This window comes from Hemibagrus wyckioides, linkage group LG03 (genome assembly GCF_019097595.1).
Source record: "Hemibagrus wyckioides isolate EC202008001 linkage group LG03, SWU_Hwy_1.0, whole genome shotgun sequence".
Lineage (NCBI taxonomy): Eukaryota > Metazoa > Chordata > Actinopteri > Siluriformes > Bagridae > Hemibagrus > Hemibagrus wyckioides.
In genome coordinates, this window is record NC_080712.1 from 8540146 (window position 1) to 8563243 (window position 23098).

The 23098-nt window shown below is 36.8% G+C and overlaps 1 protein-coding gene across 1 annotated transcript in view; it reads left to right on the plus strand.

The window, feature by feature from the left end:
• The window catches only part of dkk2 (dickkopf WNT signaling pathway inhibitor 2), a 14403-nt gene extending 8933 nt beyond the window's left edge, over positions 1 to 5470 (plus strand). Inside the window, exons 2-4 of the mRNA XM_058386713.1 lie at positions 70 to 232; positions 1744 to 1857; positions 4125 to 5470. Coding sequence (XP_058242696.1) covers positions 70 to 232; positions 1744 to 1857; positions 4125 to 4375 — 528 coding nt within the window. The 3' untranslated portion in view covers positions 4376 to 5470. The remainder of the gene's footprint in view (positions 1 to 69; positions 233 to 1743; positions 1858 to 4124) is intronic.
• The last annotated feature ends 17628 nt before the right edge of the window (positions 5471 to 23098 follow it).

A 23098-nucleotide genomic window follows, 5' to 3' on the forward strand; every position in this document is an offset into this window, starting at 1 on the left:
GTGTTTTTGAGCAGAGGAGAAATCTTAAAGCTGATGTGTGTGAGTTGATTCGTTTCTGTCTGTCTCTAGGTGTACAGCACTGAGAAGCATTGCAGCAGCGATAAGGACTGTGCGGTCAGTAGTTACTGCCACAACTCGCAGCACGCTCCGTCACGATGCGTCACCTGCCGCCGCAGGAAGAAGCGATGCCACAGAGATGCCATGTGCTGCCCTGGGAACCGCTGCAGCAACTGTATGTATCTGATCATCCTGTAGTGCGGGTTATAGACTACAGAATCAGTCTATAGTCTGAGCGTTAGTGTTTTTGTGTCCATAGGTAAACAGCACCTTAAACACTAAGCATCCACAACCGGGGATGTGGTAGATTAGTGCTTGAAGTGTTAGACTGCTGATGATGTGAGTTTAAATCCCAGGTCCACCCAACTGCCTCTACAATGCTCTTAACCTTCAACTGCAGTTGAATAAAAAAATGTAAAAAATAAGATCAAATGCAAGTCGCTCCAGATAAGGGCGTCTACCAAATGCCTGAAATGTAATGCATTCACACTAACAAGCGACAAGTCAGACATGTTGCTTGTTGTTTTGTCTCTTGGTACAGCTGTCGGTAGTGGGTGTGGCCTGTTCGGTATTGTTGATGTATTAGTATTAATTCCCATGTTATGTTTGGCTTTCTTCTAGCTTCACTGGCAAAGCTTTACACTGTAAGACATTTCAAGATGGTTAAAATTAGAAATCAAAGTTGCTGCTTTAAAGATCTGACCAGACTTGGCTTGAAGTTACTCTTTTGTTTCTACTCGCAAGTAGTCAAGACAATGAATTACTGTACATTTTTAAAAAAGTTTAATATCCAAAACCTGTCATGAAGAGTGAAGTTGACATGTTTTACACGTACTGTGTCCATACTCTAATCGTATCAGCTTAAAATATCTTAAAAATAGTCAAAAGTTTTCTCTAATAAGACTACAATAAAATACTAACACAATAATACGATTATTAATCCCATTTCTACACACTGTGGACAAATTTCAAGCTGGAAATAGTGGACCGGCAGATCATTTTTTCTCTCATCCTTAAGCATTTATTTTATTAGAAAAACAAGGCGAATGATATGCCAGTAGAATTAGAAAACTTGTCTGGAAATATGTTCATCTCGTCATATGTAATCTCTTGTTTGTTATATAAATAAAAGACTAAATAATTGGGCCGTGGATTGACTTTGTGGCTATACCACATCATCCTTAATTATCAAATCTCAATTTAAATGTCGTTTGTTGACACATGCTGTCACTTTCTCATCAGCTGTTGTGAACATAAGTGACGTTCTCAACGTTGATGTCACGGAACAGTGATTAAAAATGTGTTTCTTGACTTATGAGTATTATAATTTAGCTAATTATAACTGGATAGCCAGATATTTGTATTCCTTTTTCAATTTTGGAATCAAACTCATATTGAAATCGAAGATATTTGATAGAGAAAAGCCTTTGAACTAGCAAAATGGAAATACCTTTGAGAAGATGTTCTGAAGCTACTTCATGTTCCATAAAGATTATTATTATTATTATTATTATTATTATTATTATTATTATTATTATTATTATTATTATTATTATTATTATTATTATTATCATCATTTCCATTTATATATACATGACTAATATTCTGAATATTTCCAGAACATTTATACTGAAAAATATCATGCTGCCAGTCACATTAACACCAAGTTTTTCTTCTTGTGTTTAGTTATCTGCGTCCCGTTCCCTGAGAACCTCATGACCCATCACATCTCACCTGCAAAGGAGCACAAAAAGCTAAGCAAAGACAAAGGCTGGAAGAAGAGCAAGGTCTCCCTGAAAGGTGTGGGAATTCACATTGAATTGTTTTCACGTCTGCAGGGTTCAGAAACCAGTCCGTAGAGTTTCTGCATATTTCTGTGCAGTTAGTACATGGGACCTAAGCTCATGTCATTGATTGTGTTTGTGGAGAGGGAGCGCCAGGCTGTGAATGCAAACATAACTGCCTGTTCCTCGTAAATGAACCGAACCCCGATCATTCAACACAGCTGGAAGCATGCTGCAAAGAATACAGATCTTTCTCCGTCTTTCTTTCAGGACATGAATAAAATGATGAGTAGTACATAATTAGTAACACGGAGCTCTGTATAAATTGAATCTAGCATAGTTCCTGATGAAATACCTGTTTAAACAGGTGAAGTGTGAAGACGTGTTAGAAAGTGAGAAAAGGTTTTGACATTTAAAACAAGCACTTTAGATATAAAGGACTGGTTAGGGATTGAGTCAGAGTTTAGGTTCGCACAATAATCTGGTGAAACTGTGTAAACAATTAAAAAGAAATAACCAAAAATAACCTCCAAGCCTACCAATAAGCAAACTCTATTCAATAAATCCAACTCTATTCATTGACAAGTCTTGCAAAATAGATGGCTTCCCTGCACAAGAAAATTAGCTGGTGCTATTTATAAGCGCAGAGAATAAGACTGAATTAACTTGTTTTTTTGCGGGACGTGGTTGACGAACAGTTCAGCCAAAAAAAAAAAGTAACGAAATGTTCCACAGTCTGCGGTTTTGTCCTGATGCCATTTGGGTTGCGTGTTTAATGGAGAGGCTAAAATACCGAACAAACATCTCACGTATGTAATAAATATTTGCTATTCTAATTCTAAAGAGTAATCTATAGCGCCTGACAAAGTGCCGGATCAAACCGGTTAATAAATCAGGAAGTCGTTTGCTGGGACTCTACGAGGCGCCGAATCTCTCTCTTTATGTACAGACCTTCTGAAGCAATTGTAAATTCAGTGTAACAACCAGACCTCTGGATGTGTTTAAACTCCTGTAGGAAGAAGCCAAAACAATGTAATGGTCTCATATTCCTCCATTCCCTCTGGACAATTTGGATTTGCAGGACTTCCTCAGCAGAATTGCTTGATTGCTTACAGTGGGGTTGTTACAGCAAACATGCTGATTTGCTACGGGGGTGTACGATACCTGCAGGCTCCACAAATACTGTAATTCGGTTTGGATAATGTAATAAGTCCATGCATTTGTGGTGTGCCATGTAATCCATGTGTTGAACTTTATTGTCCATGGAATATGCAGTGTCTGTTCCCTGAAGTTCAAGCCATGTAAATGTTCCCTCAAAAATACAGATTTGGCTCCTAAGATACAATTTATCAAGCTTTAGGATCTGACCTTACTTGAGTTTTCAGCATGTACTAATTTTCCACTACCTTTTACTAGTTTTATCACAAATCAGGATCTTCCCACAAACGTTCTACATAGAGCCTTTCCAACTTAAAGAACCCATTAGAGTTAGATGGAGATAGATAGAGTTAAGACAGAAAGTTTACTAAGGTTTATTCAGTGCTATGTATTTTGCGTCTTGTACCATTGTCTACATTCTGTTGAAGAAGAAGTTCAAGAAAGTAAAGTAATAAAAAAGTCAAACCATTAACTTACCTTAAATTAGCTTTCTCACAAGTTTAGAAAAAGGGTTTCACTGAGTACCATGAGGCATTCTTTGATTCATAAAGGTTCTATGTAGGACCCAAAATGAAGGGTTGCTGATTCGAGTTGAGTTCTTAGAAAGCTAGATCCAATTAATCATTCAAAAAACCAAAGATTTGTTTTCTAGGACTTTATGGAACTGGAGGTAGCATCAAGGTTGAAGGATCACGAAGAACTTTAGACACAAAGGACCTTTCAAAGAACCCATTAAGAGCCATTGTTTTCTGAGAGTAAAATAATGAACAAAAAATATAACAGGCTTTAACCTTCTTAGAAAAAGGTATAATCTAATACTCTATTATGTTTTGGGGTTGTAATGGTGTATGAAGTACCTGTATGGCAATAAATATCCATTACCTGTGCAGAAACCACCTTAGGAACACCATTCTTGTAAGTAATTTTAGGTAGAAAATTGGGTACCCTCTGAGTGGAAGGCATTTCTACCCTATAAAGATAATATTGTGCCATGATATTGTGGCAAGACCCAAGTGTTCCACAGGCATTTTATTATTTAACTGGATTGTTTCAAACATTTTAACATACGAAAAATGACCAAAATCAGATGTTTAACTGGGGTCAATCCCTATGTTCTGTGCGTAGGTCATGAGGGCGACCCTTGTCTCCGTTCCTCAGACTGTTCAGAGGGTTACTGCTGTGCCCGCCACTTCTGGACCAAGATCTGCAAACCGGTACTGCGCCAAGGAGAAGTGTGCACTAAACAACGCAAGAAAGGCTCGCACAGCTTGGAGATCTTTCAGCGCTGCGACTGTGCCAAAGGTCTGGTGTGCAAAGTGTGGAAGGATGCCACGTCCTACTCCAGGTCCAGACTGCACATGTGCCAGCGGACCTGAGAGGAGTGAAGGAGTGTCAGCGAATGAGGGAACTGCCCCGGAAGGCCCTTTGTTCCCTCTAGGGAGCGAGGAGGAGAGGACTCCCTCTTCCCAGGACTCAGAAATATGTGAAGGGGAATCATGGATAAGCGAGAGGAGATTACAGTGAGACCGAGATTAATCTGGGCCAGTGTGTGTGTGTGTGTGCGCGTGTGTGTGTGTGTGTGGGTTTGTAATGGATGATTGACGTTCACTATCGCTGATTTCATGATTAGATACAGCTTTGGGTCGTTTTTACCAAGCGTCTTTTCATGGTTCTTTCTTTTTTTTTATTTTTTTATTTTTGCTGCACATGTTTTGAAGAGATTTATTTGAAAGCCATAGCCTTAACAACAGGTAATGAGGTAAGGAAATAATTTCACTGTCAGTAGGAATTTAGACTTGACAGCGATCTAAAGCAGGACTGAGGTATCCAGTGATGAAACGCACACAGATTTCATACACATTTTGCCAGGCTTCAGGATAATCTATCAGAAATAACCACTATGTTCCATGGATTCCACAAAAAACATAATCTCTTACTGTTCTGTACACTTAAGTATATAACCACATGTTCATGTCTGTTAGGTCTACCGCATCTCATTTCAAGCTTATTACTTTTTTATAAGCACTCATTTTTTTTATACTATAAGCGCACTGTCACTTAGTCTCAGCATTGTTGAATTTGCAGAATGGTACCATGCCCCACTGCTGCTTTACTGATTTAGGGCTGTATTCATTGTTGGTGACTTAAGGCCACAAACTTAATATCCACTAATATTTAGATGCAGAGATATGCTATAAAATAGCACTTGATCCAGCACATCCTATTATTTATTTATATCATGCCTAACGACATCACTTAACCTGAAAGTCATCATAATGTGTGTACGGGATAGTGGATATTTTATCATGCAATTTTGATTTGTTTAATAAAATTAATCAAATAATGTCAATGTTTTTGTTCATTCAAGGCTTCTCAACTGTAATGAAAAATATTGAGGGATAAGCTGGCCTAGCATTCATCTGCTACCTAATAACTTCATATTTTAAAAAAAAAGTATAAAATAAATTAATTAATACAAAAAATAATAAATTAAAAAATAAATTATTATTATTATTATTATTATTAAAGGTGATGTCTCTGATTTGAAACTTTATTACTGACTTTAAAGGGATGATCCTATTAATTAATTAATAGTGTCAATTTTATCTATCTACCTAATATTGGCCTCAAATTGCACTGTAACTTATTTTAGTGTATTTTCAGCCCAAAACGTACATTTCAGCATGACATAAGTCATGTAATTACATCAAACCGTACATTATACTGCTCCTAACTAAAGCTGATATCAGGCAAAAAAAAGTTCAGAATGGTGCGTAATTTAGAAATACCTCTGTCCAGTGAAACGCACAATTTCTGTATTAAATTGTTACTGGACACGCTTAACTCAACTCTGAATACAGTCATTAGTGAACAGTGGCATGGGTTACAGTTTACATGTTCTCATAGTCTACGAATATGGTTTCAACTAAAGTGCAAATTGAGGATATGGTAAACTGCAGGGTAGTGTTCTGCGAAACAAAGCATAGTTCCCTGAAATAGTTTTTTCCTTCCCCCCTTTTTTTCATAGAACGGCATTAATAACTAAAATATGCATCGGGAATCCAGGAATTAGGCAGCGCTGTTTGTTTTACAGATGTTGCCTATTTGTACGAGGCAGGATCTTATGATCTTAAGTCTGTTTTCACTCGGCAACATCCGTTTCCATCAAGAAAGCACGAACACATGAAACATTATCGATTCATGACAACACCTTCCAAATATGGATCCAAAATCGACATGGATTACGGGATCGGGTTCGGATTACAGATCTGGTCTTAAACTGTCGGATATACTCTGTGGGTCAATGGAAAAAATAATACTACGGTATCACAGAGTGATCAAGTCAGAGAAAACGAAATGCCTTCGTTGTTAGGAAACTTCCACATCTGTACTTTTTCGCAGATTCACTTAGCATGCGAAATATTCTAAAAAAACTTGTTTACAGCTTGAGACTTTTGTGTGTAGGTCATTTTAAAGAATCTGTAGATTCACAACAATGCTTTATGATTGTGAGGTTTTTTTTTTTTTTAGAGTAAATAACTGTAGCCAATAATATTCAATATAATTACAAATGGTCTATTTTGTGAAATTTTTTTGTTTTATTGTATTTTCCTATCAGTTAATAAAGAAGTAATAAGCTCTTATTGTAAATAACAAGGAAACTGAAATGAAATGTATTTAAAAGCAATTGTATATCATGTACATACGATGATGGGAAGAATGGAGGCTGTGTGTTTGGTATGGAGTCTTGATTAAAAGCAGCCGTTGTGGATGTAAAGCTCCTTTTTATAGGAGAGTTCGCGTACGTTTAAGTGCAGAAAGCCTATTTTACGTCTTCACATTTTGTCTACACAGTTGCATTTAAGATATATTAAGATCTCCATAGAGAATTATGACTATTAAATTATTTTTAGAACACCTTTAGAATGTTTTGTTCACATTGCCTTTCATGCATCCATATTGTGCGTCCATATATATATATATATATATATATATATATATATGAATAAAAGACATTGAAACTTGGTGCCCTATTTCCTCCATCCCCCTGTGTATATTAAATGATTAAAGAATGTATTTTGTATTACAAGCCTGACTCATAATTTCTGGATCATGAAATGAGTTTCTTTAAAAATGCTCATATTTGACATTTCTCTTTTTCTTCTTCTTTTTCTTCTTCTTCTTCTTCTTCTTCTTCTTCTTCTTCTTCTTCTTCTTCTTATTATTATTATTATTATTATTATTATTATTATTATTATAGTCAGTGATAATATTAGAAAATATGTATAAAATAACATTTGTGAACTAAGAGCCTTCTTCAAAATAAGAGATTTTGTCTAGACCATAAAAATGAAAATGTGAAAGCAACAGAAAAAAAGAATTTGTCACATCTAAATAAATTAGTTCTTTTTTTTTTTTATTAAACTCATCAATTTATACCTACATGAAAGTATATTTATAAATACATACATATATACATTATTTATAACTTGATAATAATAATTTAAAGGTTAAAAGAAGACATATAACACAGGTCTGTAGCTTATTATTATTATTATTATTATTATTATTTTTATTTAATGTAAAATGTATACACTGTTATTTTCTTTCTAATTCTACTTTTATTTTTTAAATTAAAGTACCAGAATTTGCAAATTGATATATTTGGATTGAGTATATTTTCCTGCAGAGGCTTGAAAAAGATCAGGAAAAAAAATGTAAAATATACCTCGGAGAAAACTCTCAGTTCATTGAAAAGCTTTGAGTCGAATCCTTCAGGTTACACTGCATTCACTGTAAGTGATCTTTATTCAATGTGTTCCAAACTGACATTTATTGCTCAATATAGTCAGTCGTCTTGCGTTGCAAATAAGCAACCTGTGTGCATTTTTTCCCCGTCGAGGACCCGCCGCCATTTTCACGACTGGGTTCACATTTACAGGTCTGACACATCTATAAAACTTGGTGCAGACTGCAGACTGGGTCATTGTGCGTCTGGGCAGAAGGATAGGCAGAAAATACAGAGTGCTTATTCCAAAAGCTTTTAACATGAGAAACCACCAGCAGTGCTGGCGCTCTCTATATAATTCCCCTCTGACCAAGGAACCGGGCCTTAATTGTGTCCGCTGTAAAGCACGCCTCCTGCTGTGATTCTCAGACGAACGTTTTGAAGTGAAACAAATATTTAACATGCAACTGCTGGATTCTGTAAAAATTCAGCGCCACTTTAGAGCGACGAAGGAAAATAACCCGATCAACCACTTCATAAGCAATGTAACATTTATGTAGTAGTTTCAGGACCACAGTGGCATTTAATTCTTACAAGAACGAGAAGTTTAATTGACACGAACACGTCATGATTCACTGAGTTTAGCCTCATTTCTTTTCTTGATTTAGTTTTATTAGTGCTGCTTAATATGGTTTACAGCACCAACAGTACAGTGAGCATTTTGAAGACTTAAAGTGAATTTATATTAATTTATTTGTTAACAATATTGTTAATATTAATTTGAAGCCAAACTGGCAGTTATTGTTTTGGGGTTCCTAATAAACTGGCCAACTATTGTATACAACCGGACACATATTTAATTTTACTGAAAAAGTTGTAAGTACTATGAGTACGCAATAGACAGACCTACTTTTTTTAATAATATCCATCCATCCATCCATCCACCCTTCCATCCGTCCGTCCAGCCATTCATCCCTCCATCCATCCACCCAACCACCCTTCGTTCAATCCATCTATCCCTCCAAACATCCACCAATCCATCCATCCATCCATCCTTCCATCGATCCATCTATCCCTCCAAACATCCACCAATCCATCCATCCATGAATCCATCCATCCATCTGTCCATCCACCCTTCCGTCCGTTCGTCCATCTATCCATCTATCTATCCATCCATCCATCCATCCACCCTTACATCCATCCGTCTGCCCATCCATCCATCCCTCCATCGATCAATCCATCCATCCATCCATCCATCCATCCATTCGTCAACCCTTCCATCCGTCCATCTGTCCATCCATGCATCCTTCCATTCGTACATCCCTCCTTTCCTTCTATCAGGTAAGAAATATTCAGTTTCAGGCTCTCTCATTCATTCCAGCTCTTCCTGCTTAGCTGTTCCACTTATGAAGCCCATATGCTACCAAAATGAATTATTTTAATGCCCTCAAACTAAAGCAGTAATCAAATTTGCTTTCCTTTCATTATTATTTTTTTTCTTTGCATATTTGTTTCTACTTGTTGTCCTGAAGCACTTTCTTCTAATAAAATTAGCCAGTGTTCAGTTGTTAATGGAAACAAACTAAAAACTAGACTTGCGTGATAAAAATGAAATCATTAATCATGTGGAAGCAGCACAATGCATAAAATCATGCTGAAATAAATCAAGAGCTATCAAGAGTTAATGTTCACATTCAGCATCAGAATGGGGGGGGGGGTATCTGATCTCGGTTACTTTAACCCTGGCATGGTTGTTGGTGCCAGACTGGCTGGTTTAAGTATTTCACAAACTGCTGATCTCCTGGGATTTTCACACACAGCAGTCCACACAAAATGCTGCAAAAAACCCTTAAAAACCATCCAGTAATCATCAAGTTTGCGTGTGGAAACACCTTGTTGATGAGAAAGGTCAGAGGAGAATGGCCAAAGCAGTACAAGCTGACAGGAAGGCTAGAGTAACTTAAATAAATCACTTTTTACAACCCTGGTGAGCAGAAAAGCATCTCAGAAGGGAGAAAATATTAAAGTCCATTGTGGAATGACTGACCGGAGGCCCATTAAAATGCAACTTAAAGTCTGGACCTGAAGTCAGTTTACAAATATGTTTTTTCAGCCATTTAGTACACTTTTACTGACTTCATGGTTTAAAAATAATTATTTTATTGTGTTTTAAATATCTTCCAGGATATTTGTAATAGTACGAAATAATAAAAAAATAAATCTTGCACTTTTAAACCCTGGGAATGATGAATTAAAACAGCTGAAGAACACGTCGGGTTCAACAGTCTTACCTCAACTGGACAGCTAAAGACTGGAAAAAGGGCAGGTGAATTCTTTCCGTACGTTTATACACAAGTATTTATCTATAATTCAGGAAATATTCTGCGTATACTGTGAATCATGTGCAACAGCTGCCAATTATTTCAAGCTAATAAATTTTGCATATTAATATTTTGTCTCTATAAACACTTTTACAGAGCTGGAATTCAAACTCAAATGTGCTTTCCAGATGTTCAGTAATGTCTAATAACCATCGATACATTCCTAAGCCTATTTAAATCAGAAAGTATGTTTCCTCATTCGTCCGAGCCAAATGAAATTTGCTCCCTTTCTGTTGTGTAAGCTGATATAGAAAAGAAATTATGTGGAAGTTGTGGAATGAGCACCAGGAGGGACGTGTCGGCTTTTTTTCTTCTTTTTTTTTCAGAAGAGCAGTGGAAAATGGTCAAAGGGGTTGTTTTGTCTGCCTCGTACTCCATGTGTGCGTTCATCTTTGAAGTGAGTGGAATATCCCAACAGGTTTTCATTGCACTTGATTTAACACAGTTTCCTGTGTGAGTATTTGCTGTTGTTTGATTGAAGGAAATGGGAATTGAGACATTGCTGCTCATCACAGGACAATTAGCCCTGCACTATACACAGCTGGAATAAAGCAAGCAACAAGCTGTCTCCAGATCCCCATCGTATTCTGACTGTCACTTCTAAAGACGTGGGATTCGGTCCGAGTCTATGCTTAATCTGTGTGTGAACTGCATGTTTAACAGAATTGCGCAATAGTCTTAGGCCAGATTTGATCTTTAGAGCAAATATTTGTTTAATATTTAATATAACATTGCTAATTATGATGTTTTTTTTTTTGTTTGTTTTTTTTTACAAATTTTAAAAGGTACCTAGATTACATGTACAACACATTTATAAGCACTGTGTAAATCATTTATATGGCATTATATAATGTTATAAAAGCAAGAATGTTTTAAGGTTTTAAATGCAAATCTGATTCAGTCATCTGGCAGACATATGGCATTCATAATAGTGAAGATGAATTGGACTGACACTTCATAACAGGTTTCATGCAAATGGACCACCAGGACTTCAGGGAAGGAGCAGTCAATTCCGGGCTCGTTTATGACGTAGATACAGAAACTACAGTATGTTTCTAATGATACGATGACAAATCGACACATCCTGCACTGTTATACACTTACTGTTTTAGTTATTTATGTATTTTTTAATATATGTTTATTCTCATAGTTTTTCCATAGGTTTTTTAAAAAATATTTATGCTTCATTGCTTAATATATTCATGCGACAGTACACCAAATTCCTAGTTCATGCAAAACCCAATGTGTCTGGCAATAAAGACGATTCTTATTCTGATTTACCGCAGTATGAATGTTCTCCATTCTAATGGCCTCCATTCTAATTCATGTTCAGACAAACTAATATAATACCCACTTTGAAAATGTGGAAATTCCTTGCTGATAAAAGAATACAAAGGAGAACAACCAGACTCAACAACTCAACTTTTCTGTTGATCGGAAAAGCATCTCCAAATGCACATCATCAAACCTTGAGGTGGATGGGTTTCAGTGGCAGTTCTGTGGCTGAAAATGCTTTGTTCCCTTCTGTTTATGTGTACATGCTCAGAAGGGAAGTGGTAGCTGTGTGAATAAGACACTGGGCTACTGATTGGATGGTTGTGAGTTCAAATCCCAGGTCCAGCAAGCTGCCCCTGCTGGTCCCTTAACTCCCAATTGCTTGGTTGTATAAGATGAGTTAAATTGTAAGTTGCTCAAATGCCAGAAATGTAAAAGATGTCACTGGCCATACTGGTTTGAGTTGACAAGCAGGCTAAGATCATGTAATCAATCTTTATAATCATAGTGAGACGAAAAGTGTCACAGAAGGGCTACATTGGCAGAAGACCACATTAGGTTCCAGACAAAATCAGGATTCTGAGGGCACAGTGGGCAAAGGCTTACCAAAACATGTCCAGAAAAAGGATTGAAAAGACTCTGAGACAAAGAGAAAGACATTGCCTGGTCTGATTATCTTGATTGCTGCAACATGCGGGTGGTGAGGTCAGAATTTTGCATCAACTGCATGAATCCTTGTGTCAACAGTTTAGACTGGTGGTGATGGTGTGAGGGATGTTTTCTTGGCACACACTGGACTCCTTAATACCAAACAAGCTACATATTTTCTGCTGACCAGGTGCATCCCTTCATCCCATCCCAATATGATCCCAATTTACCCATCTTCAAATGCCTACTAACAGCAGGATAATGCATCATGACGCAAAGTCATCTTAAACTGGTTCTATCAACATGACAGTGATAGATGTACTTCAACATTCTCCCCAACCGCAAGATCTGAATCCAATAGAAGACATTTGGGATGTGGTAGAACGAGAGCTTCACAGCTTGAATGTGCAGCTGATAAATCTGCAACAATTATGTGATACAATCGTGTCAACATGGAGAAGAATCTCAAAAGAATGATTCTAACACCTTAGGGAATCCGGGCTATGGAGAACTGAGGCTGTTCTGAGAGCAAAGAGATTTTTTGGTTTATGATATTTGTTTCTAAAATTCTTATGGTTTGCTGCTTATAGATGTCTTATAAAAGAACACCTAGGTAAAGTTTTTTTAAAAGGTATTTAAATTTATATACCCTTTATAGACCTTGATAAAAGTTATCGGTCATGGTTTTGTTGCGTATTTGATTTTCCCCAATGTTTCAACATCAGTAATCAAATTTGTTTTTATTCCGCAGAATTTATTTTCCTCAAAATGCTTTTCCTCAGAAAATAATTTAATTGTTTTTTGTTTTTTTTAACCTTTTTGTTTTTAACCTCCTACATTTCTGTTGGAAATGCGCCTCAACCAAATACATATTTTCTTAAGACATACTTTGTGGTTTTAAAGGTACTACAGCATTTTGTTTTGCTCTGCAAAAATAATTTCTTTGCTGCAACATGTCCTTGAACACCATTTTTTATAATGTAAATCATTGCCAGAAACAAAGCAGACATGATTCCTAGTTAAACCAGTTTGGAATACTTAAAGAATCATATTTTCTACAAGTGTATACAGGACATGAAGTTATTGAGATTCATTTTATTTTGCTTTATGCCAGGGGTTCACATACATTTTCTTGCAAATGTGTTTTTTAAATGTGTATAATAACATTTTGTGGATTTATTAGAGCCACAGAGTTTTTTATTCCTGAACTTTTTACTGACATTGAGCACTAGTTGTCATTTTTTATAGGCTGACTTATTTTTAAGTTATTGAGGTTTGGATTAAACCCATTCAGTTCAAGAGACTAGTTAAACAGGCCTAAGAACCTCAATATAAATAAATATAATAACTGTGATAATGGTGGGTTATGATTTCCACTACTGTAACTAAATAAACGGTTTCAGACCCCTGGCTAAGCTTCAGGACCCCTGGGGGACCTCAGACTCTGACAATCACTGCCTTCTGCCTTCACTTATAAATATGAGTTATTAGCTTCTTAAGTATCCTGGATTGGAAACTTTTGACAGGGAACAGGACAGGTGAACAATATCCTTTAAGGTTTTCCACAAAAAACACTTAAATTTTCTAGATTTGGCCATAAGTATGATGTTGAACACTCTTTACTCTTAATCTTATGCATATAATAAACTTGACATTGTATATTACCCACTTTATTGAGTATTGCATTGCTAAGAATAAACTCTACATAAAGTGCATAAAGACTCTTTTCTGTTATTTCAGCGTTATTTGAGCGTTATTTCAGCTTCAGGTGAATGCAAATTGTCATTGTAATGCAGCACATGCTTATGAAAATCACAAATTCCTTCAAATCATTTAGGCCACTTTTATGAGTCTTTTAAAGCCTTGCTGTCTGGGGGAGAAACCAACAATAAATCATTTTCTCACTTTCCTTGACAGTACAAAGGCAGAAACCTAACAGTAATTACAGAAATACCGGCCTTTCCCTCATGGCCAGCAAAGTTTCTCTTCAACTGCCCAGCTATGATTTTTCGCATGTGTTTTTAATTGTAAGTAATGACCAAGTCTGGAATTGCAGGGAATAGAGGAGCAACGAACACCTATTAAGGCAAAAATAACAGTGGTTTCCTCCAGGTATCTTTAGCTCTGTGCTCAAAACGGCTCCAATTTGGAGTGAAATTGGAAGCTGTGTAAAGTTTAAGCAGGCTTAGTAAAGGGTGTTAGATTCATAGCAGTCACTGGGCCACCCACACACAAAGCACCGGCTGAAATCTGTTAATTTGGCCTGCTCTCTCAGCTGACACCAACGTGTCATGGTTTTCCAGCTCGGTTGTTAGTGTTGGAGCTCAGCCTCCCATCAGGCTTGCCGCGACTGATCATTAGCCTTGATCAGGCGCCTACGATGGCATGCGCCACGCTTTTCCTGGACATCGCTGGTGGAATAACTGAGACTGAGGTGCCACACAAAACCTGAGCCGATGACGTCGTCTGCGATTTTTACACCCAGTGCAAATAACAAGAGCGGTTACGAACCTCCCACTGATCTGACATACGCCATCTATCATGGATGTCAGGAGGTTTATGAGTCTGAACCATTAGAAGCGCTTTCAGCAATTTTAAGGTTTTTTAAAATAATATTTAAAAAGGCCTGTCAGAATATTTATTATTATTTCAACCGAGTTTTATGAGATGAATTTATTTCATGTATTTTCTTGTCTTAGCGACAATAGCAGCGATAGCACCGTCTATATGTACACCATTTCTTTTATTTATTTATTTTTTTAATTAAAGACAATTAGCTTTTATTAGTGAACTTTACTTCGTGGATGAGTCTCAAGTACACAGTAGATCCCGCAGTTTTTTTAAATTTTCCTTTCATTCATTTCTTTCCTATTCAGTGTCTATTTTGTTGATCATGCTTTTTCTTTCCTAATTCTAAACGTAAAAACAAAAAGTGTAATCTAACATGCTCTCCAAATGTAAATTCATAGTAGATTAATGGTCGACAGTGTTATATACGCTCGGACGGGTTGATAGCAGCCGTGACTTGGCGGCTTTGTGAAATATTATCATAATTTTAGCCGCTCACAGTTTCCATTACTCTTTTAATAGGCTTTTGGTTTTGACATCATCCATTTCTTTGTGTAAAATTGACAGATAATTCCCATCAGACTAACCAAACTGTACCCATAAAATGTAATAAATTAGCCATTATTATTTCAGAGGTTATGCAAACACACTGGTAGTGTTCAGCCAACTCCTAATTCCTGGAGCCTGTCCTGGTGAAACAATTACCCCAGCTGTCTTTCCATCATTCCATACAAATCAAATCCAGTCATGATGATATGTTATGACTCTTGATAAAATGATGGCTCTTGATTAAAAAACAGAAATGCCACAGTCCTAACACAAACATTGTACATGTAATAATTCAACTGGCTTTACTGATGATGGGATACAAACATGTTGAGATTGGAAGACTTGAGTTGAAAATCTGTCACCATGTGAGTGACATGGTTTATGACTTTACCTTGTTGGTGCTGTATTAACACAAAATGGCGCCACGGGATTTATTACATGCCCTGGCCTCAGTCTTTAGAGTGAACCTCATCTTTTAACATGTTTCTGGGTGAAATTAACAAGTCTTCATGGAGCTAAGTTGGCAGCAGGGCTGAACAGTTTACAGACAGAGAAAGATAAGCTATATAATGTTCTACACAGAAGTTTGTAGGATCCTTTATGGTGTTAGGTGGCCATCAGATTTTATTAAAGGTTTGTAAAAGGAACGAAAGACAATAACTGACGTGCTTTTATGTAAGAGGGATGACACAACAGAGCGTGTGGTTATACAAAAATAAGCACCTGAGGGGATGTGGGGGTTGTGCTTTGAAGTGCATTATTATTGTATAACAGCATGGTCTGGGTTCTTCTGCTTGTGCCACACTGATTTTCCAAAGATTACGATGTTTAATATATTAATGATCGGCACGCCACATATTTCACACATATTTAGTTCGATGTAATGTTGTGGAATGTCCAAGAGACAAGTTAGTTCCTGTTCCTGTACCTGGAGCTGGTGTTGAATCTATAATGAACTCAGATGTTGAGCTAATTTACGAGTTGCTCAGGAGCTCCTGGTTACACAACTCCAACTGACTGTATATGACTGCAGAAAAGAAAATTAATTCATAATCTCTCCGGTGTTTATAACAAGTTATAATCGTGCTTCCCGGTGTTTATAACAATTTATAATCACACTCTCTTGTGTTTATAACAATTTATAATCACACTCTCTGCTGTTTATAACAATTTATAATCAAACTCTCCGGTGTTTATAACAAGTTATAATCGTGCTCCCCGGTGTTTATAACAATTTATAATCACACTCTCTGCTGTTTATAACAATTTATAATCAAACTCTCTGGTGTTTATAACAAGTTATAATCATGCTCCCCGGTGTTTATAACAATTTATAATCACACTCTTTGGTGTTTAAAACAATTTATAATCACACTCTCTTGTGTTTATAACAATTTATAATCACACTCTACAGGGTTTGTAACAATTTATAATCACACTCTACGGTGTTAATAACAATTTATAATCACACTCTCCGGTGTTTATAATGATTTATAATCAAACTCTTGTGTATTTATAACAATTTATAATCACATTCTCTTGTGTTTATAACAATTTATAATCACACTCTCCAGTGTTTATAACAATTTATAATCACACTCTCTTGTGTTTATAACAATTAATAATCACACTCTCCAGTGTTTATAACAATTTATAATCACACTCTCTTGTGTTTATAACAATTAATAATCACACTCTCTTGTGTTTATAACAATTTATAATCACACTCTCTTGTGTTTATATCAATTTATAATCACACTCTTTGGTGTTTAAAACAATTTATAATCACACTCTCTTGTGTTTATAACAATTTATAATCACACTCTACAGGGTTTGTAACAATTTATAATCACACTCTCTTGTGTATTTATAACAATTTATATTCACACTCTACAGTGTTAATAACAATTTATAATCACACTCTCCAGTGTTTATAATAATTCATGATAATTCACACTCTTCGGTGTTTATAACAATTTATAATCACACTCTCGGGTGTTTATAATAATTTGTGATAATTCACACTCTCCGGGGTTTAAAACAATTTATAATCACCCTCTCGGGTGTTTATAATAATTTCTGATCACATTCTCTGGTTTTTATAACAATTTATAATCATACACTCCAGTGTTTTGTAACTATTTCTAATCACGCTCTCCTGTGCTTATAACAATTTCTAATCACACTCTCCAGTGCTTATAACAATTTATAATCACACTCTCCGGTGCTTATAACAATTTATAATCACACTCTCCGGTGCTTATAACAATTTCTAATCACACTCTCCGGTGCTTATAACAATTTCTAATCACACTCTCCGGTGCTTATAACAATTTCTAATCACACTCTCCGGTGCTTATAACAATTTATAATCACACTCTCCGGTGCTTATAACAATTTATAATCACACTCTCCGGTGTTTATAATGATTTGTAATCACTCTATGGTGTCACCCAAAGAAGGATAGATTCCTTTTGAATCTGGTTCCTCTCAAGGTTTCTTCCTCTTACCATCTAAGGGAGTTTTTCCTCACCACAGTCGCCTCAGGTTTGCTCATTAGGGATAAATACAAATAAATTGAAGTATAAGTCTAATATTAATCTTGAACTTTTTGTACTATATTTCTTATGTTCTATAACGCTGCTTTGAGACAATGTCCATTGTTTTAGCGCTATACAAATAAAAAATAAATAAAATTGAATTGAATTATCACTTATGTTGTAGCTGTGAGAAACAGGCCTCACCAGCCTCTCTTTATCTCTCTCTCACACACACAAAGCACAGCCATCCATTTTAGGAAGAAAACAAAACAAAACAAAACAAAAACACAAAACAAATTTTAACACCACAACATATTAGAACGCACACATTAATAGCAATGTGTTACAGCCAGAAGAAAATAATGTATAGTTAATGACCAATCAGATTTGAGCATTCTACTGTGCAGTGTATAAAAAATATTCACTATTCTGTGATTATTTTCCTATTACAGCATGTCCTGAAGTGTTTTATTCCTTAGTTAGTTTCTCTCATTTTAGATAACCATATAAATAATGATTTTTTTGGTGTCAAATATAGTTGTTTTATCAGTGACAGGTTGGTGTAATGCAGGCTGAATATGACGCAGAGCTATTTATTTATTTTATTTAATTCCTCTAATACCACAGCAATTTTCATTGTCTGTACCGCTCATCCGATCTATCATCGGGTCACAGGGAGCCGGCACACACACTCATTCACACACTATGGGCAATTTAGAGACTCCAATCAGCCTAGAAGCATATCTTTGGACTGTGGGAGGAAACCGGAGCACCCGGAGGAAACCCACGAAGCACCTACCACAGCAATTTGTCACAGCAAAATTCTAAAACATTTTTACAGTTTGTTTTGTTATCAAGAAACCACAAAACCCTTTGCCCTACACACTTTAAAAAGTTTCTCCAACTGTTACAAATCACTGACAATGAAGACTGTTTTCATAATATTAAATAAACATGACCTCATGGAAAATATCACCATGTTAGTCTATTTGAAGCCAAATAAATCCCCGTAGAAGGTGATACTAGAAATAATAAGGTATCAAAATGATTGATTCATCATGCATCATTCTGACTGCTGTTAAAGAAAATCACTCAGCAACTTCTGACCAGTCAGGATTGAGAATTTCAGGAGCAATATGGTTTCAAGCACTATAAGCTGCTCCACAGCAGATATCATACCATGGAACTTGTGTCCTCAATGTGTGTGTGTGTATGTGTGTGTGTGTGTTCCTCAGTAGATATCTTACCATGGAACTCCTCAATGGTCACAAACGTCCTCCTTTTTTCTATAGCCTCCAGCATTTCCAGATCTGAAAATTGCCCTTCTGTTAATTATCCACAGTGTGTCTCTGCATCTCTGTAGCCCATCTTGAAAGACCTCATCCCAAAGACGAATCTTTGCCTTCATGAAGGGTATAAAAACTGCTGGTGTTTGTCGATTGTTAAGGGTTTGTAAAGCTCAGCAAGTCATGCTTGTGATTTAAGCTTTAAACTTGGAATGTGTGGCCCCTTGCGCTTGTTCTTGTTTGGGCTTTGGGCATTTCTTTATCCTGTAATGGTCCTTCAGCAATTCTAGACTTCAGTAAGTTGTCTTAAGGGTAAATAAAACTCTTTCAGTAACTGCTTTATCCTTGTCAGGGGTTCAGTGGATCCGGAGCCTATCCTGGGAGCACTGGGTATGAGATGGGGATACACTCTGGATGTGAGAAACTTACAGGTGCAGTGCTGATACAGTTTCCAGACAAAAGCTCAAGTAACTGGTAATATTTCCAATACCTTCTTAGAGGTACTGTTTAAACTTGCAGCCATGGGTTAGCCAGGATAGTATCAGACTACTAAGCAATAGCATCCTGCATTATTTATTAGCTGGATAAGACACCACCAGATTCTTTGTACTATTTTGGCATGACGTCTCACATTGGCACAAGATTTTTTTTATGACTGGGAGATGAAAGCGGGGTTTGTGCTCCATTCCAGGTTATTATTTGGCTTCTTAACTTTGATGTCAGTGCTCTTTACTTAATTTTGGTCTGTGCTTGGTCTTCATAAATCACCAGGATAAAAACTATATTTGTTTTTGTCAGTTTGATGAAGTGAAACTTTCAGATTTTTTCCCCTGTCACAAGATATCTTTTTTGCATAACCACCTGTGATTTCACATCTAAGACATAATGATTTGAGTCATTCTGACAAAGATCTGTTCAGCATCAGCAAAGGTTATTGGAACCACGGAACCTTTCTTTAACTCAGAGATGGATGACTGTTTTTTGGCATTAATGGATCTTTTGAACTCCATGATTGTATGTTGTGAAGCAGGGTTAACAGAAACCTCCCAATCTGTACATAATTATTTTATAATCGCTCTGATGGCATCCACATTCTTTTAAAAAAAAAAAGAGGGAAAGAAAGAAATCCAGCACTGGTGATCCATTTTCAATGATCCTTTCCATTGCAGATGCCATTTTTATAATCACGGACAAGATAGCATCTAATAAATCTTATAGCTCCAATCAGAAATGGCAGAGACATCTTCCAATCTGTATACAATTATCTCATATTCGCTCTGATGGTATGCATGTTCCGTTCAAAAAGAAAATCCAGCACAGCTGATGAATTTGGCTTGTCTTTTCCATTGCAGTGCATTTTTAACAATTACTTAAAAAAGATAACATCATAAATCTTATGGTTGCAAAGAGACATGGCAGAAATGGTAACGTAGATGTTTTAGGTTTCTGACAAAGATCATGGTAAAAAATATTGTATGTCTAGTGAGATATTACATCTTAAAGTTGCAGTTTGCTACAGTTTGAACGTATGTGATTATTTAAGTGTTTTACCCCTGTCTGACTGACACACACACCAATATTTCTTCCCAGTATACTTGAAATGATTATTATTACCGTCTGTACACTGCAAATCTCCTATTAAACACGAATCAGGTATGGAATAAGATACATTTTGGCTCTTGCTATGGAAACCATTCAAAATCTCTTGGACCTATAGCCCCATTATATTATTGAACATAGACTAAGTCTACAGAAACCTTTGGCCTCCTTCTGTAGTTGTGAAAGCTTGTTGTTGACTTAACAATTGTTGGGAATTAAAAAGAACTGGTGGGGAATCGAGATGATGGATGTGTAGTTGTGGAGAGAGCGATAGAGTGCATGTGAATGTGTTTAAGGAGGAATGCAGGATGTGCTGTGGGAGGGTCATGGCCTCACTTTGATCAGCAGCTGGCCTGATTCACACTACTAGACTGAGTATTATTGGAAAACCTTGAGTAGGGAAAGCAGTCTGGAAAATGTATTGATTTATTTTAGTGACAAATGCACAGTCCATCTGATATTATGAGGTGTGTGTAGAAATATGAATCGGAAACCATAAAAAGATTCGTTCTGAACATGGGCAAAGATAGTAGTGAAATTGGATGAAAATTGCAACTTAAAACTAACTCTAAATCGCTGGGTCAGAGATAGAAATTGTTGTCTATAGCCAAAACCTACATTCTAAAACCTACATGATCCAGCATCCTCATCAACAGTAGTTATCTGTATGTCAGTGGCTCTCAGTTGTCAGCAGGTCATCTACCTGGTGAAAATCTTTATTTACAGATCACCACTGGCCTTTTATTTTTCCCTTAAGGCAATAATTTTCAATCTTCACGTTCTTCCACAATTCCTCCATAGAGGTGTATATGGAACATTACCAAGGCACTTTCATAAAAAAGCAAATAGGACTGAAGGTTCTGAAGTTTACTTTCTTTTTCTGCCATTACTTTAACCATTGTTTTTTGTTGCCTGTGAAAGTGTAGGTTTCAGAAGCTACCTAACCATCACTGATCCCCATTTCTAGTGGTTACATGAGATGTGGGAGCTTACTGGTTAAGGACCACTGATCAGAAGGTTGTGAGTTTGAATCCCAGGTCTACCAAGCTGCCACTGCTGGGCCCTTGAGCAAGGCCCTTAACCCTCAATTGCTCAGTTGTATAAACTGAGATAAAAAAAATGTAAGTCACTCTGGTTAAGGGTGTCTGCTAAATGCTGTAAATGTTATTCAATCTAGTTGAATTTCGTACAGACTTTACTTCTGTTTCCATGTGTAACTTTTTTGCAGGTAGCTGTAGTGAATTCATAAAAAATTGGCAACTATTTTTGTGATTTTGTGAAACCAGACATGGGTACAACACTGTTATTTAGGAAAGTATAGTGTTTTAGTTGTGTCAGCCTCCTGGTGGTCTAGCGGCAGGATCTTGCGCTCTCATTGCCACAGCCTAGGTTAATTTCCCGTGCCAGGAGCTAACCCAGCCACTGAAGAGTCGACGCTCAGTGCTGGTCCCAAGCCTGGATAAAATGGGAGGGTTGCATCAGGAAGGTCATCTGGTGTAAAACTTGTGCCAAATCAAATATGTGGACCCAATGATCTGCTGTGGTGATCCTGAACAGGGAGCAACTGAAAGAACAACAACAACACAGTGTTTGAGTAGACCTAAAATGGACCAAAAAGGATATTAGTATGTAAAATTTCATTTTGTGTCATGGCCAGCTTTTTGTTATTTCTTATATCTGATATCCAAAATTGGCTTGGAGTTGTCCCACTGATTCTCTGTGTTAGCCTCACATGAGAGTTGGTGGTTTTCTTGTGGTTTCCATCCTGTTTATCTTCAGTGTGTTTGGGGTTCAGTGTGACTGCCTGCAAGCAAGCACTTCCAAAATTCATTATATATAGGGCCTCCTTGACTTTTCCAACAGTGGGTACTTGCCACGTGTCTCATTTTATCTTCCTGTTGTGGTCACCAGTGTTATGAAGACTCATTCAGTACCCTTGGTGGTTTGGTGTTTGGTGGTGTTTTATGCCCTATTTCAAGCTGACATCATTTTACCGAATGTGTGCAGCATCATGAACTTTCAGCAGGATCTCAGCAAACACTGTGGTTGACCATTGTGTAGCTTGACACTCCATGTTCAATTTGAGATTTGCTGATGCATCACAAGGACTTTGCTCCCGGAGCACATGTGGTGTTAGGCATCTACTGGAATCTTCAGTTCCTGTCACTTGCCATTAACTCTGGTGCAAAACCCCTTGCATGAGAGTGATCACTCTTACCATAGTTACTGCTGCAGATTCATTTGTCAAACAGAAAAATATGATATCCTCATGCATTGTGCACCTTTTAGCAGCACAAGACTATGACACTGCCACTCCTTCTCCCAGGAGAGTCTCTCCAGCCCCCCTCATTCCATCCACATCAACTGTTGTCCTTCATCTCTAGAAAGCGTCCTTTGTCCTCAAGTCTCACTTTAGCACTTTAAACTGGATAGGCACCATTGACTGCTTGTGGGTGGCAAAGGGTACGATTTCCTATATCTAAATAAAGAGACAGAAGAACTGCTAGAAACTTCCATGAGTCAG